General features: G+C 67.5%; 1 protein-coding gene across 2 annotated transcripts; it reads right to left on the reverse strand.

Annotated features, from left to right (window-relative positions):
• Window positions 1-684: 684 nt before the first annotated feature.
• On the reverse strand, window positions 685-9022 carry LOC118712112 (protein unc-93 homolog A-like). 2 transcript variants are annotated; one of them, XM_036425606.1, is made up of 8 exons: window positions 8878-9022; window positions 7808-7989; window positions 6557-6786; window positions 5193-5318; window positions 4169-4377; window positions 3400-3535; window positions 2244-2375; window positions 685-1070 (listed from the first exon to the last, which is right to left on the reverse strand). In XM_036425606.1, the coding sequence occupies exons 1-8, from the start codon at window positions 8986-8988 to the stop codon at window positions 787-789; spliced, it is 1410 nt and encodes a 469-aa protein (XP_036281499.1). In that variant the 5' UTR covers window positions 8989-9022; the 3' UTR covers window positions 685-786. The 2 variants fall into 2 exon arrangements, with proteins under 2 accessions (XP_036281499.1, XP_045433058.1); XM_045577102.1 differs by having other exon boundaries at window positions 7808-7984; window positions 8878-9005.
• Between the last annotated feature and the right edge of the window lie 5091 nt (window positions 9023-14113).

Genomic DNA, 14113 nt, shown 5'->3' on the forward strand with positions numbered 1-14113 from the left:
TGGACCTGGCCGGTGTGGGTCAGTGGATAGAGCGTCAGTCTGCGGACTGAAGGGTCCTGGGTTCGATTCCTGGTCAGGGCACAGGCCTGGGTTGCAGGCTTAATCCCCAGTAGGGGGCGTGCAGGAGGCAGCCGATCCATGATTCTCATCACTGATGTTTCTCTCTCTTTCCCTTCCTCTCTGAAATCAATATTTTTAAACTACTTAATCCCATCATCTGCTCGTAGTACTATGTTCCCGCCCCAACTCGAGTCTCCCCCATCATCCCTTATGCCCCTGCCCCCTCCCCGGCCCTCCAATCTCTACGCGAACATTTGGAATAAAGTCCTGGGACAGGAGGGCGCTCACAGGACAGCTGTGTTTATTTAGAAAGACGCTCCGTCTGTGTCGGACAGTGTGCACCGCGGTCTGGCCGGGTCCCGAAGCCTGGGAGGCAGCAGCGGCCGCCTGGGTGTCGAGTGGCCTCACGGGCGGGCGGCTGCCTGGTTCCCAGGGGCTTCTGGGCCTCAAAGACGCCGCCAGCACATCCAGGCCTCAGAGTCCCGGGTGTGGAGTGAGCGCGCCCTGACCTGTGTCTGACGGAGCGGAATCTTCTCGGTGTCCTTCGCTCTCATCGGTGAGGGGTGCAGGCGGAACACGTGGCAGAGCAGGAAGACTCCGCACAAAAGTAACCAGCTGTGCCTCCCACGTGCCCCTCCTGCTGAGACGGGGGTGAGGCGTGGACAGCAGCCTCGAGGCTCCTTTGCGAGGCCTGGGTCGCCCTCACGTGGAGCCCTGCGCTGACCATCACATCTTCGTCTGCGTCTCTCCCGCCTCGGCCGGGGTCACCGTGGCCGTGGCCGTGGCCGTGGCCGTGGCCGTGGGCCCCGGCTGGGTCCGGGCCTCCAGGACCTCCACGGCGGCGTAGGCCAGCATGGTGGCGCTCAGCACGGCCAGCAGGATGTAGAGCTTCACGTGGACGCACAGGAACTTGCTGTAGGCGAAGGCGATCACCCAGCCCAGTGCCTCCCACAGCCGGTAGTTGGCGAAGGCGGCCTCCTTGTGCGCGTCGAACAGGACGCCGAAGAGCACTGTGGGGGTGGGGTGGGGGTGGGGTGGGGGGTGTCTCGGTGCCGGTGCCCGGCTGGCCGTGCATGCCCCTGCCCACGCTCAGCCCGCCGGGACCCCTCTGTGTAATCCAGCAGAGCGCCTGCCTGGCCAGCAGGCTCAGGGGTTGGGTGTCGGCCTGTGAACCAGAAGGTCCCAGTTCGATTCCTGGTCAGGGCACAGGCTCAGGTTTCAGGCTTGACCCCCAGTGGGGGGCGTGCAGGAGGCAGCTGATCACCGATTCTCTCTCCTCATGGATGTTTCTCTCCCTCTCCCTTCCTCTCTGACATCAACGTAAAAGCCATTTAAAATAAAGTGAAATCAGGTGGACTCACGTCACTAGCATCTCAGGAGGCCAGGTGGCGTCGCATGTGGAGGCTCAGTGAAACTGCCCCACCCGCACCGGATGCTGACAGACAGCTCCCCTGCCCCCTGGCCCTGGGCGCGGACCCCGCGGGGCGGGGCCGGCCTGGTTTGCAGCCAGTGAGCGCCCTCTGCCGCCCAGCAATGCTGAACGCCTGGCCGGCGAGGCTCAGCCCTTCCCCACATGTGGGCCCGGGCCCAGACCCTCCCGGGTCAGCCCGAGTCATCCACGCGAGGCCCGGCTCCGAGGCCGGGACGCACGGCTCCCAGCAGCACAAACGTGTGAATGCCACGCCGGAAGCCACGCTGTCAGGCTGCGTGCCGATGTTTACTCAGCTGCCGGGAGGGGCCCCGGTGCAGGCCCGCGCTGGGAATGGGGGCTTGTGGGGGGCCACCCACCACCCCACCCCGTCGCTGTCCAGGTGTTTCCCCATCGGCGCTGAACACGAGGGCGATGAGGCAGGAAGCCAGCCCCCAGGGCCTGGCGACGGGCCGGGCTGCAGACGTCGGGGCTGGGGGGGGCCTCCGATAGGGGGGCCCTGACCCCCCCTCAGGGCCACAGCCCGGCCTGAGGGAGCTCAGGGCTACAGCCCACCTCACCATCATTCTCAGTCCCCGCCTTCTGTGCACTGCCCCCCCACGCACCTCCTCCGTGGCTCATCTCCCTGAGGAAGCCGGGTCAGCCAGCCGCCCACAGGCACCCAGCCACGGACACGCAGTCACGGCGCCAGGCCCGCCCCTCTCGCCCCCCACGCCGCGGGGCGGGCCTCAGCGGCGTCTCCGGCTGCACTCACCGCTGTTCTGCGTCTGCAACACGGCGTCGGCCATGCCCCAGAGGCCGGAGAACACGAAGAACACGGGCAGATGGTCGGGGCGCGGCGCCCACAGCAGCAGGGCCACGATGCAGGACAGGTGGATGGCCGCCCCTGCGGGAGGGGCACCGGGTGAGGCCATGCCCACAGGCGCGTGACCGAGCTCACAGGGAGGGTTTCTCCGGCCATCGCTTCCTGCTGTGACTCGTGTGTCCTTCAGGCGCTCCAGACTGGCCCTCGGGGGAGCCTCATGGCCGAGCATCGACCTATGACCCAGGTCACGGTTCGCTTCCCCGTCAGGGCCCAGGCCGGGGTTGCAGGCTCGATACCCCAGTGTGGGGCCTGCAGGAGGCAGCCGGTCCATGATTCTTTCTCCTCATTGAGGTTTCTCCCTCCCTCTACCTTCCTCTCTAACATCAATATATTAAAAATAAAATAAAATAAATAAAGGCTCCAGTCGCCTCCTGCAGGTGGGTTTGATGTTGGCAGGGTCTGATGGCAGCTCTGCCCCATCTGCCTGGCCTCCTGTCCGGCAGGGGAGGGGGTCGGCCTGAGGCCACAGAACTGCCTGGGCCAGGCCTCCCCACGTGGCCCTGTGGGCGGGTTTCTGCAGACGCCGTGGCCTCAGAGTGCAGCCACCAAGCAGCTCAGACTGGCAGCTGCCGACCACGCTGGGCCTGAGGCTGTGAGCCTGGGGCGGTCACTGCCCTCTCTGTTCCTGTTTGCTCCTCGGCCCCCCAGGGCGATGGGGGAGAGAAAAGAGAGGGCACCCGGTTACCCGGCCCCGCCCCCTCTGCTGACAGGGACCCCCAGGCCCCACGGCTGCCCGGGAACTGTGTGAAGGCCCTGATTTCGCACACCCCGTGCTCTGTCCCTCCTCCCTTCCCACAGGAGAAGGTGGCGTGTGCTTGGCATGCAGCCAGGCAGCTTTAAACTCAGTCTCCACGCCCCAGGTGATCACAGGTCACGGCCCTCAGAAACACGCCTGTGCCCGCCTCATCCACGGCCGGAGGATGGTCATGGCACCCGTCACGGCTGCATGACCCCCGCCCACCCGGCCACTCCCCCAGCACACCGCCCCCCGGGGCCCTGCACACACCACTGAGCGGCCCTGTCAGGTGCCAGGGACGCCACCTACCGAGGGCATAGAGCGCGGCCCGGCCTGTGTACTGGGCCATCCTCCCGTAGAGCATGGAGCACAGCGAGGTGTTGGCGGAGAAGCAGATCATCACGTAGCCCACGAAGTGGATGCCGAGGGCACAGGTGACGTAGGACTATGGGACACGGACGTCACACCTCTGCAGCCGACCTGCTGCCGCCTGTCCCTCCGCCTGCCCATGGCCTGTCCCTCCACCTGCCCGGGGCCTGTCCCTCCGGCCTGGCTGAGGCCTCTGTCTGGTCCGTCCAGGCTGGCCCCGAATGGGCCTGTGAGAAGCCTGTCCTAACGTGTGGACACATGTCTGGATGCTGTTGCCTTGCTCAGCGTGTGCCCGGTGTGTGGGAGCTGTCCAGGGGAGACAGGGGGACAGAGGTGGGGGAGGGGGGACCGGGAACAGGAGGTTTGGGGCAGCGAACGGTCAGTGTAACACAATCATGGGGACATGTCATGGCACATTCGTCCACTCGCACTGGCCACCCAGCACCAAGAGGGACTGTGTGTCAGCTCAGGACGTGGGCGGCCATGACCTGTGGGTGCAGAGTCACAGGGGCAGCACGGGGACCCTCTGGTGGGCTGTGGTGGGGGAGGGCGTGGGGGAAACTCTGTGCCTGCCCCAAACTGCCCTGAAAACAGTGCCACCTCCGGGGCTGGTCACTTAGCATGTTACATACATGTCAGCCCTCTCCCTCACGTTGTCACCCCCCAGGCCTCCTGGCCCCACCCTCAGGCCCCGCCCTCCGGGCCGTACCCGGGTGTATTCCCCCGTCATGAAGGCCTGCTCAAACCCGTTGTACATGGGCAGCACCACGAGGAACCGCAGGCGCCTGTCTCTGAGAAGCTTGAGCGTCGACAGCAGAGTGGACAGAACAGATGGCTTCTCTCTGTCACTGTTGTGCTGAGTGTCTCTGATGGGGTCGAGAAAGAGCGCCACCAGCAGGACGGCCAGGACGCCACTCCCTGGAAGGGAAGCACAGCCACTGCTGCTGGTCAGGGACCAGGGACCACAGGACACGTAACCACGGGACCAGGAGCCATGGGACCGGGAGACATGGGACCAGGATCCACGGGACACGGTAACCATGGGACATGGGAGCCACGGTCCAGGAGCCACAGGACAGGGAACTGTGGGCCACAGGGGGCCAGAGGACACAGCTCATTGTCCCGTCCTCCCTCCTGGAGGCGACAGTCAACCTCTAACCCCAGGTGCAGGGGCCTCAGGCCACGCAGGACAGACTCAGGTCTCCGTGCCACCTGGGTTCCTGCGTGTGTGGTCACCACGCCTGGGGCAGGGCCCTCTGGCATGTGAACTGCACTCTCCCACACCAACCCCTGCCTGGCCGTGGCATCCGTGGGAAAGGCGTGTCCATCGCGCACGAGGCGGCCAGGGTGCCTGCTCCATGGCTTCCCCTTGTGGGCTTTGAGCCTCTGGCTAGGACACTACCCCCCCCACAAACCCCACTCAGGAGCCTGTGAGAGGCGGGTCGTGTTTCCTAGGAGGTGCGTGTGTGTCCAGAGCTGCCCTGTGACCCAGAAGCTTCTCTAGGGGCGTGACCCGGGGACGGCGGGCCTGGCACAAGGACCGGACGGCGCTCTGGAGAGCCTCGCGATGAGGATGAAGCCAGTGGCCCTGGGGCATCGCTCGGGGAGACGTGTTCTCTGCCCGTCAGCCCCTTCTCCTGTCCTAGTTTCTGCCTTTATGGCAACGTGGCCTTCTCAGGGGAGAGACTCAGGAGAGCCTGCCAGCGCCCGCGCCGCGCTCCGGCCGCACGCACCAGTGTAGATGCCCAGCAGCGTGTAGATGAGCCCCAGGGACGGGCGCTGGGTGCTGTTGCCGGGCGCCGTGGCCATCAGGCAGTCATTGGCTCCGCAGGACTGCAGCTGCTCCTCGGTGATGGCACCTGGGGAGGGGGCGGGCGGGGTGAGACGGGGACGCCGACGGGGTACGGGCTTCCGTTCCGGGAACAGGAGGGCGGACCCAGCCCACAGCAGCGTTACGACAGCTCAGGGTCGCGGCTCGGCCAGTGTGGCCAAGAGTCTCCGAGCACATTTCCCCGGAGCCCACGTCTGTGCCCGACGAAAGCCAATTCGGACAAATGTGCAGTCCGTGCTGGTTACTCTTAAGTGACTTATGACATGAACGAAAAATTTCAGGTTTTTAACATGAATCAGAGGGAAGAGTGCGGGTGCGAACGGGTGTCAGGGTGGCTGGGCTCTCATTCGGGGCCGTGTGCACCAGTCCCCTGGCCGGGGCAGGCCATGTCCTGTCTTTCCTGAGAGTTAGGTTCCTTATCTGTTAACCAGTGAAATGTGAGGGAAAGGGAAGGAGGGTTTTGTGTAGTTTCCCAAGGGCCAGACTTCCTACAGGGATGGGGGTGCAGACGGGAGGGTTGGGGGAGCGTCAGGAAGGGGCCCCAGGGGTCAGGGGTCAGGGCTCCCCATTGATAAAAGTCTCCTGTGGGAATCAGACATGGATGTCCCTGGCCTCGGTTTAAATCCTCAGACACCCAGGCAGGCACAGACAGGTGCACACTCCACACCCATGTCTGGCAGGTGCCTGACGTCAGTCAGCCCAGCTGGCGTGGCTCAGGGGTTGAGCATCGACCTCTGAACCAGGAGGTCAGGATTCGAACCCTGGTCAGGGCACAGGCCTGGGTTGTGGGCTCCATCCCCAGTGTGGGGCGTGCAGGAGGCAGCCGATCCATGGTTCTTTCTCGTCATTGGTGTTTCTCTCTCCCTCCCTCTCCCTTCCTCTCTGAAACCAATACAAATATATTAAAAAAAAAAAACCAACAGAAAAAGAAGGAAAAGTCAGCACACGCCCAGCCCGAGGAGGCTGAGTGGTTCCCGGGGGACATCTGAGAGGCCGGTCACGGGCCAGCTCGTGCGAAAGGAGCCCCGGGACCCGCCCTCGGACCCTCCGTGTGCACCGTGTGGTCCCTGAGACCCAGGCCCGCAGGCGGGGCCTCAGCTCCCCTCCGGCCGGGACGTCCGGACCAGGGGGACCCTCAGCCGCCCCGCAGGCCGGGGGGTGGAGCCGGGGCGGGGCAGGCTGAGAGCCGGCTCCGGGCCCGCGGTCCGTGCTGGCCGAGGAGGACGAGCCCCTGGGCCGGGCCCCGGTCCCCGCGCCCGCCCGCACCTTTCGTGGGCTCGTGGCCGAACACGAGGGAGGAGATGAGGTTGCCCCACACTCCGGAGGACTGGTAGATGAGGAAGAAGACGCCGAAGTACTTGTTCACCACGTGGCGGCCCAGCTGCCCGGTGCGCTCCGCGTGTGCGTTCCCGGCCACCGTGAGGTACGTGCTCTGGGCCGCCCACAGGGGGGCCGCGCCCAGGCCCAGCAGGATGGAGGTGGGGATCAGCGTGTACCTGAAGGGGCACGGACGTGAGGAGCCGCGGCCCACGCTGCCCTCCGCGGGGCGACCGGCCGGCCCGTCTCCTAACCCCGACTCGGGCCTGGAGGCCTGGCTCTGGGCGTCCGCGGGAGGGAGCGGCAGAGGCAGAGGCAGAGGCAGCGGCAGAGGCAGAGGCAGAGGCAGAGGCAGGGTCCCCCTCCAGGAGGAAGGCGACCCCAGAGCCGGGACTACAAACGAGAGGGCTGCGTCCAGCCCGGGGCTCAGGGGTGAGCGTCGACCTAGGACGCAGGAGGCCATTCCTGGTCAGAGCACAGGCCCGGTTCAGGCTCCATCCCCAGTGTGGGGGTGCGGGAGGCGGCCGGTCCACGGCTCTCTCACCATCGATGTGTCTCTCCCTCTCCCTCTGCCTTCCTCTCTGCCGTCAGTAAGAACATAAACAAACAGAAGAACGGGAGGTGCCTGGTGCTCTCACAGCTCCTGGCAGAGAGGGCCGCGCACCGGCTGCTCGGCGTCCCTCCAGGGAGGGTGCTGCGTGGAAACCGGGTGACAGACGGAGGCGGCCCCGAGCCTCCTGACGGGGCAGGTGGCCCGGATGGAGCGGCCCCTCACAGGAGGGCCGGGGGGTGCACCTGGGGACGGGTGGGGTGAGGGAGCGAGGGGGGAGGTGGAGCATGGAGCCCTGGGGGCCGCTTTCCTTCAGGGAGCTGGTGGCTCAGGTGGGGCCCCGCCCACTGTCCCCCTGAAACCCGCCCTGGGTTCCCGGGCGTCACTGGGGCCCCGAAAGTCCCGCCCCGACGGAGGCCCACCGGGCCGCAGGAAGGCAGATGGGACCGGGGGCGGGGAGGGGACGGACCGGACACGGGCCTCGCGAGCGGGGGGGCCGGGAGGGATGGGGGATGGGAAGGGGGTGAGGGGGTTGGACGGGGGGATCGTGTACCAGCTGGTGTAGAAGATGCCCAGGGAGAAGGCCACGGGGAAGGGGGTTGGGACGGGTGGGCAGGGGGACAGGAGGACAGGAACAGGGCCCCAGGTACCAGCTGGCGTAGAAGTTGCCCAGCGAGAAGGCCACGTAGCAGCTCATGGACAGCACGATGGTCCACTTGCAGCCCAGCGCGCGGATGAGCAGCGGCGGCAGCAGCATGGAGGACAGCATCACGGCGCCGTACAGCGTGCTCAGCACCGTCACACCCAGGCCCTCCTCGCTGTACAGGCTGCTCTGTAGGGGCAGGGCCCTCAGCGCGGCCGGTCCGGGGGCTCCCCTCTCTGCACCCCCGCCCCCCGCGGCTGCGCTGAGGGCCTTCTCAGGCGGGAGACGGGGCGGGTGGGGGAACCCCAGGAGGGAGGGGGGCCTGAGAGGCCTCCTGCCCGGAGACACCCACCTCCAAGCACAGGGGTTCTGGACAGCCCCTAAGGACAGAGGGCAACTGGGGCGGGGTGGGGGGCGAGGGGCATGGGGAGCCAGGCCTAGGGGACCGGCTGTGGGTGTGGGAGGGTGACAGAGCTGACAGGGGTCAGCAGCATCAGTGATGGCCCGGGAAGGCCCTCAGGTGGGCCCGTGGAGTCAGAGACTTTTCTAGAAGGCTTGGAGGCCATGTGAGCCTGGGGGTGAGGAGTTGCCCTGCCTGGGGGTGGGGGTGCTCGCAGAGTTCACTTCACATTAAAGATCAGACGGGACGGTAGCTGCCTGGGCCCCAGCGGCAGCCTCATTGCAGGCACAGGCCCCGCCCTCGGAGGGATCCTGGGAGAGGACCCTGCTCCGCCCACGGCCACGGCTCTGCTGAGAGCAGCCCAGACCCCCTGGCCCCGTGGAAGCTGGCAAATTCCAGCACCTTCCAGCCACCCGGAGGCAAAGCTGTCTTATCCCGTCCCCTCCCCTCCCTGCCCTGCGGGTCCAAGGATCAGCACCCGCCCCTCTGCCCGCCCCCTGCGTCCCCCCTGAGGGTGCAGTCCGGCTGTGCTGGTGGGAGACCCCCCTCCCCCCGCGGCTGCTCAGGGTCGGGGGAGAGTGTGCGCTCGCAGGGAGCAGAGCCGGCTCCGGTCTTGGCCGGGGGTTCCTGGGTGGGGGGTGAGGGGCGGAGGGCAGGGGCGGAGGGCAGGCACACACCTGCAGGCTCTGGAGGCCCCCGAAGGCTGTGAAGAGCAGCAGGAAGCCCAGGGCCACCACCAGCACGTTCCGCAGGCTCCGGTCCATGATGCCCGCGGTGGCGTCCACCATCCTCGGGCGGCGGGCTGTGTCCCTGTCGGGGCGCCGGGCACGGGGTGGGCCGCACAGTCTCACCGGGGCTGCGGGGCGGTGAGCCGGTTCTGCCAGGGCCGGGAGGCAGCCCAGTGACTCACCGCCCCTGCCGCTCCCACGGCCGCTCCTGGCGCGGCCAGAGCTGCTTCCTGCTCCAGGGGCACCCGCACACGCATGGACCAGTGCACCCTCCACACCCAGAGCGATGTCTGTGCGCCCGGGCGTGAGCTCAGCCCAGGGACAAAGTGCACACGTCCCTGGGGCGACAGTTCCCCCTCGGAAACGCCCACGGGCTTGTGGGAGCCCTGGGCCCAGGTGCTGGGCCTCCGGCCGCCCTCCGGCCGCCCCCCGCCCACCCAGCCGCCCCTCCTCTGGGTGTACCTCGCCGTGGCCTCACCCGCGGCCCCTGTGTCGGCACGTGGCTGCTGAGCCCCGGAGCCGGCAGAATGCTGGTGCTCTCCTCCCAGCTGGCGGGAGCCTGGGAGATGCTGCGACAGCCGCTGGCAGAGGCCGCCCGGCCGGCCCGGCTGAATTCCTGACTCAGCAGCCGCTTATCCAGGAAGGCCGGCTGGGCTGGGGTCAGACGGGAGCCGGCTGGTTCAGCGAGCGTGTTCCTGAACTTCCTCTGGGAACGAGGAGGTGGTTTCTGAGGACAGACAGGTGGGCATCTAGGGACATCAGTGTGCACACAGGCACACACGCACGCACACACACGTGCACACGCAGCCGGCACGCAATGGGCCTCTAAGGAGGCTCGGCACACCCTGGTCGGGACAGGAGACGGGAGAAGGCACCAGGTACTGTTTCCACGGTTTCAGAAAGAAGACAGGTTTGGCAGAGACACCTGTGTGTCCCGGGCCTCGGAGGGCCTCCTGCGGAGGCAGGTCCGCTCCGGTGAGCCTGAGGGACGGGGCGGGTCCACGCCGGGAGCTCCCCGAGGCTGAGGCAGGAGACGAGGCCTGTTTCCTGGGCCACAAGCTTCTCACCCGGGCCAGGCGGACTGCGGGCGCTGTCCGACCAGCAAAGAGCACCCCGACTCCCCCGGCCCAAAGCCCAGTTCTCAGGAGAGGAAGACACAGATGGGGATCGGCCCGAGTCTGCGCCCCCTCACGGCCCCCCACCCCCTCCCTGGTCTCCCAATCCCCTGGGCGGGCGGGGGCGGGGGCGCTCAGCGGGCTCGGCGGAGGGTCCCGGTGGGGAGGACATGTGCTCCCCGCAGAGGGACCTCGGGCCCCAGAGCGCTCTCGGTGGGACGCCCACAGGACGGGCTCCGGACTCGGGGGTGTCCCTGCTTGTGCCTGGGTGTCTGGGGGACAGTCCGTTTCACCGTCTCCCCCCGTCGGCTCTCCGGCCGGGTTTGGCGGCCGGAGGGAGGCCGTGCACACACTGAGCGCTGAACCACCGCTGTCTTAGGTGCCCTACGACCTGGACTCAGAGGAAATGGCCCCGGCCGGCCGCACGGCTCAGCGGGTGAGCGTGGGCCTGGGAACCCGGAGGCCACAGGCCGGGATTCAGGCTCCACCCCTATCCCCGTCTCCCTCTCCCTTCCTCTCTGACCTCAATGAAAATATATTTTTACAAAAGCGAGAGAAAATAGTAATTTAAAATAACCCCGTGCTCCTTCTCATTGGCTCTAAGCTCTCAGCCTTGGGCACGCTCACCGTGGCCTTCACATGCAGGACGCACACAGCCCCTCCCGTCCCTCAGGCCAGCACCCTGGTCTCACTGTGCCCTCAGGAGCCCCTCTCCCTCTGCCTGAGGCGGCTCTGCCCTGGCTCACCCACCCCGCATCGGGCCACCGTGTCCGCCCAGGCAGCCTGCCGTGCGCCTCCCCATCCCGCCGGCTCCTGGGGCGCCCGCAGCCCCTCGGACCCGCTTCTCTGCACCGAGCCCCTTCTCTCGAAGAATTCTCACGGAGAAGAGCTGGTGCCGGTGACGTGGGGCTGGGAAGGGCCGCGCTGACGCTGTGAGCCAGCCTCTGAGCCCCTGACCTCCGGGCTCCCAGGAGTGGATGCAGCCAGTGGTCAGGGGCTATTGTGACACGAGGGCCTGGGGCAGGCGGGGTCATGTGACGGCCGAGCAGCCCGAGGCCCCGGAGGAGGCGCCCATGGCCGGCGCCTGAGCTGGCCTGAGGGACGCTCGCTCGGTGCACAGGCTCCACGCAGGGGGAACAGGGTTGAAATGGGAAGAGAAGTGAGCAGGGCCGGGAGGGGGCAGGGCCCAGGGGCGGGGCCGGCCCAGGAGTCCGGGCCTCCAGCCGGGATGTGGCACCCCATCCCCGTCTCTCACTCCAGGTTATGTCCGTCCTGCATCCTGTGCCGCGCCGGCACGGCCATGGGTGAAGCTCAGCGGACGGTGGAGGAAGGAGGACACGGACAAGAGGAGAGAGCTGGGCCGGGTGGGACGCTGCCCTCTGGTTAGAGAGACAGCCCACGGCCTGCAAGCCAAGTCTCCATTCCACAGCAGATCCCACGAGGTAAGGGCGAGGTCACAATGTTCTCTCGGTTACCACAGGCACCCGATCAGGCTTTACCTGCTGCTCCTCCGCAGCCACACCACTCAGCCACGTGGGAGCCGCTGGCCACTCTCGTCCCGCACACGTTGTGTTTGTACCGTGGGACTATTCCGTGCTCTCTCTGCTGCTCCCTTTCCCGCCAGGCAAAGCCCGGGCCGGCCGTGGCGAGCTCCAGGACAGGTCAGAGCTGTGTCTGTGGCCCGCGTGGCTGGTGGCCCATGGCGTCCCGTCACCGATCGGGCAGCCCTCCGTGTGCACAGGAAGCCCCCCTAGTTCTTTGTGGTTCAGAACAAACGGGGAGCAGCCACACTTCACCTGTTTGTGGCTGCTGTTCCTTTTCGCCCGGAGACAGAGGGAATGGGCTCGGGAAACAGGGCCAGAGGCCGAGGAGGGCCCCGGCGGGGGAGGGAGGGAGGGCGGAGGGAGACCGTTTCTGAGCCCGCGTGCATGTGCCCGGGAGGTCCACGGAGCGGCATTCCTGAGCACACCTGTGACCTTTGACCTTAACACTTCTCCTCGGGAAGGTGACACCCGGGGCAGGGCCGTGGGCGGTGTCGCCGGGATCTCATCCCCGTGGTCCCGGTTCTGGGCCTCCCTGCTGGGGGAGGCAGGCGGGGATTTGTGTTTCCTCATCACCAGGGCGGGGCGGCAGGTGGGGGCGTTATTCCCCGTGTTCACATGTGGCTGGTATTCTTTTCCCATGAGGGGGGCCTGAGCTGGGCCTCACCCGGGAAAGGGCAGCCTCCCACGCAGGGCCTGCACACGAGGGGGCCTGCACACGAGGGGGCCTGCACACGCAGGGGGCCTGCACACGAGGGGGCCTGCACACACAGCGGGCCTGGAGTCAGCCTGGGTGTGGGGTTCCTCTGAGGAGCGAATGGCCTCGTGGTGGGCAGCTCCCAAGACCCATCAGTCTTCCCTCTGCATCAGGACCCTCTTCCTCGCTCTGCTCAGCCCTCGGTCTGTCAGCCCTGGAGCCCGCGCCCTGGCCTCCACCTCGGCCGTGCCACTGCGGGCCAGCGCCATCTCGGGCCCAGAGCCACCTGGGGCCCAGCTCTCCGCGGAGGCCTCGAGGGCGGCATTACTGAGGGTTACTCCTTGGCCGAGCCAGGAGGCGCCGGTGCACTGAGCTCCCGGTGTACCGGCAACAGGACTGGACATGCCGGCGGCAGGCTGGCGGCCTGCAGGGCTCTGATGTTCGCTGCCCCCGGGGTGTCCCGGGCCTGTCTCCGGAGCGCGGCCGTGTCCGTCAGCCTGAAGGCACGGCCAGTCCCCGGCGGCCGCCGTGTTCCCGCAGGGGCCTGCCCGGCCCCGCTCGGAGGCAGCACACGATGAACAGGGCGATAGCGGAGGAAGGAACTCTCTCACAGCCCGGCCTGCCCTTCGCATCCCATCGGAGACACGAGTGACAGAGCACTGCTGCCGAGGGGCAGGGAGAGGCCGGCCCCTCTGTCCGGGCCGGGAGGCGAGCAGCGTGGGGAGGGAGCAGCCCAGAACGAGGGCCCCACCTCAGAGCCCGGGGAGCCCGCCCAGTCTCCACCCAAAGCACCTCGAGGTCCTGAGCGCCAGGCCCCAGCCCCCAGCGTGGCTCCGTGGCTGAGCTCGGCCCATGAAGCAGGAGGTCCCGGTGCGATCCTGGGCCGGCAAGTCCCCACGCTGCTCACCTCCCGGCACCGGGACAGCCAGCAGCCGTGGTTGTGAGCGTGAACCTGTGGTCCGAACACGTGGCCCCAGGGGCCTGAGTGACGTCGGCTGCAAGGAAACACCTGCTCAGCTGCACGTAACTGAGGAGGAAGGAGCCGGGAGAAGGCTGTAAGCGTCTGGACCACGGCCTTGCTTTGCCTCGTGGAATCAGCCACGAAGACACGGCGTGTGGGCCGTGGCGCGGTCTCTCCCTCCGGGAGCAGCGTCCCACCCAGGCCCAGCTTTTGTGCTCTCTGTCTTTTCACAGTCCTCACCGCCCCCACGGGGGCGCACCCGTGGCCGTGCTGGCCTGGCTCAGTGAGGGACGGGGCAGGGCTCTGTCGTCAGGCAGGAGCGGGCCTGGGAGCCGCCCGCTGGTGGGAGCCCCACATCCCATCGTCAGTGGGGAGGCCGGGCCACCCACGGCGGGAGGCCTGTCTGCACCCTCCCCACCCTCGCCTCCTCACACCCTGAGTGTTGCAGTGGCAGGGAGCCCGCACGGACACACTGATCTCCACTCCATCGCAGCCTGAGGAGCCCCTGGAGGTTGGCCCGTCTCACTAGGAGCCCGGGACCCTGCCCTCCGGCCCCTCCTCACTCGGCACCGGGGCGGACGTGGCTCAGAAGCAGGTGGGCGGGCGGAGGAGCCACCTCCATGGAGATGCCCCGGAGCCGGCACCAGGCCAGGCCCACGCCTGCAGGGAGCAGCGCCCGTGTGCGCCGTCCCGCCTGGACTGTGGGACCGGCCGAGCGCGGCCCCTCTGAGGAGGTTGTGAGGAGGCCAGGGTCCCAGGGAAAGTGCCTCCAGGAGATCTGATCGCACATTCCTGGCTGGCGGGGGGGGGGGGGTGGTTAGGGAAGGGCAGGGCCCGGGCAGGTCGCTGCTCCAATGGAGGCTTGTTTGCC

This window comes from Pipistrellus kuhlii, unplaced genomic scaffold (assembly GCF_014108245.1).
Source record: "Pipistrellus kuhlii isolate mPipKuh1 unplaced genomic scaffold, mPipKuh1.p scaffold_m20_p_82, whole genome shotgun sequence".
Lineage (NCBI taxonomy): Eukaryota > Metazoa > Chordata > Mammalia > Chiroptera > Vespertilionidae > Pipistrellus > Pipistrellus kuhlii.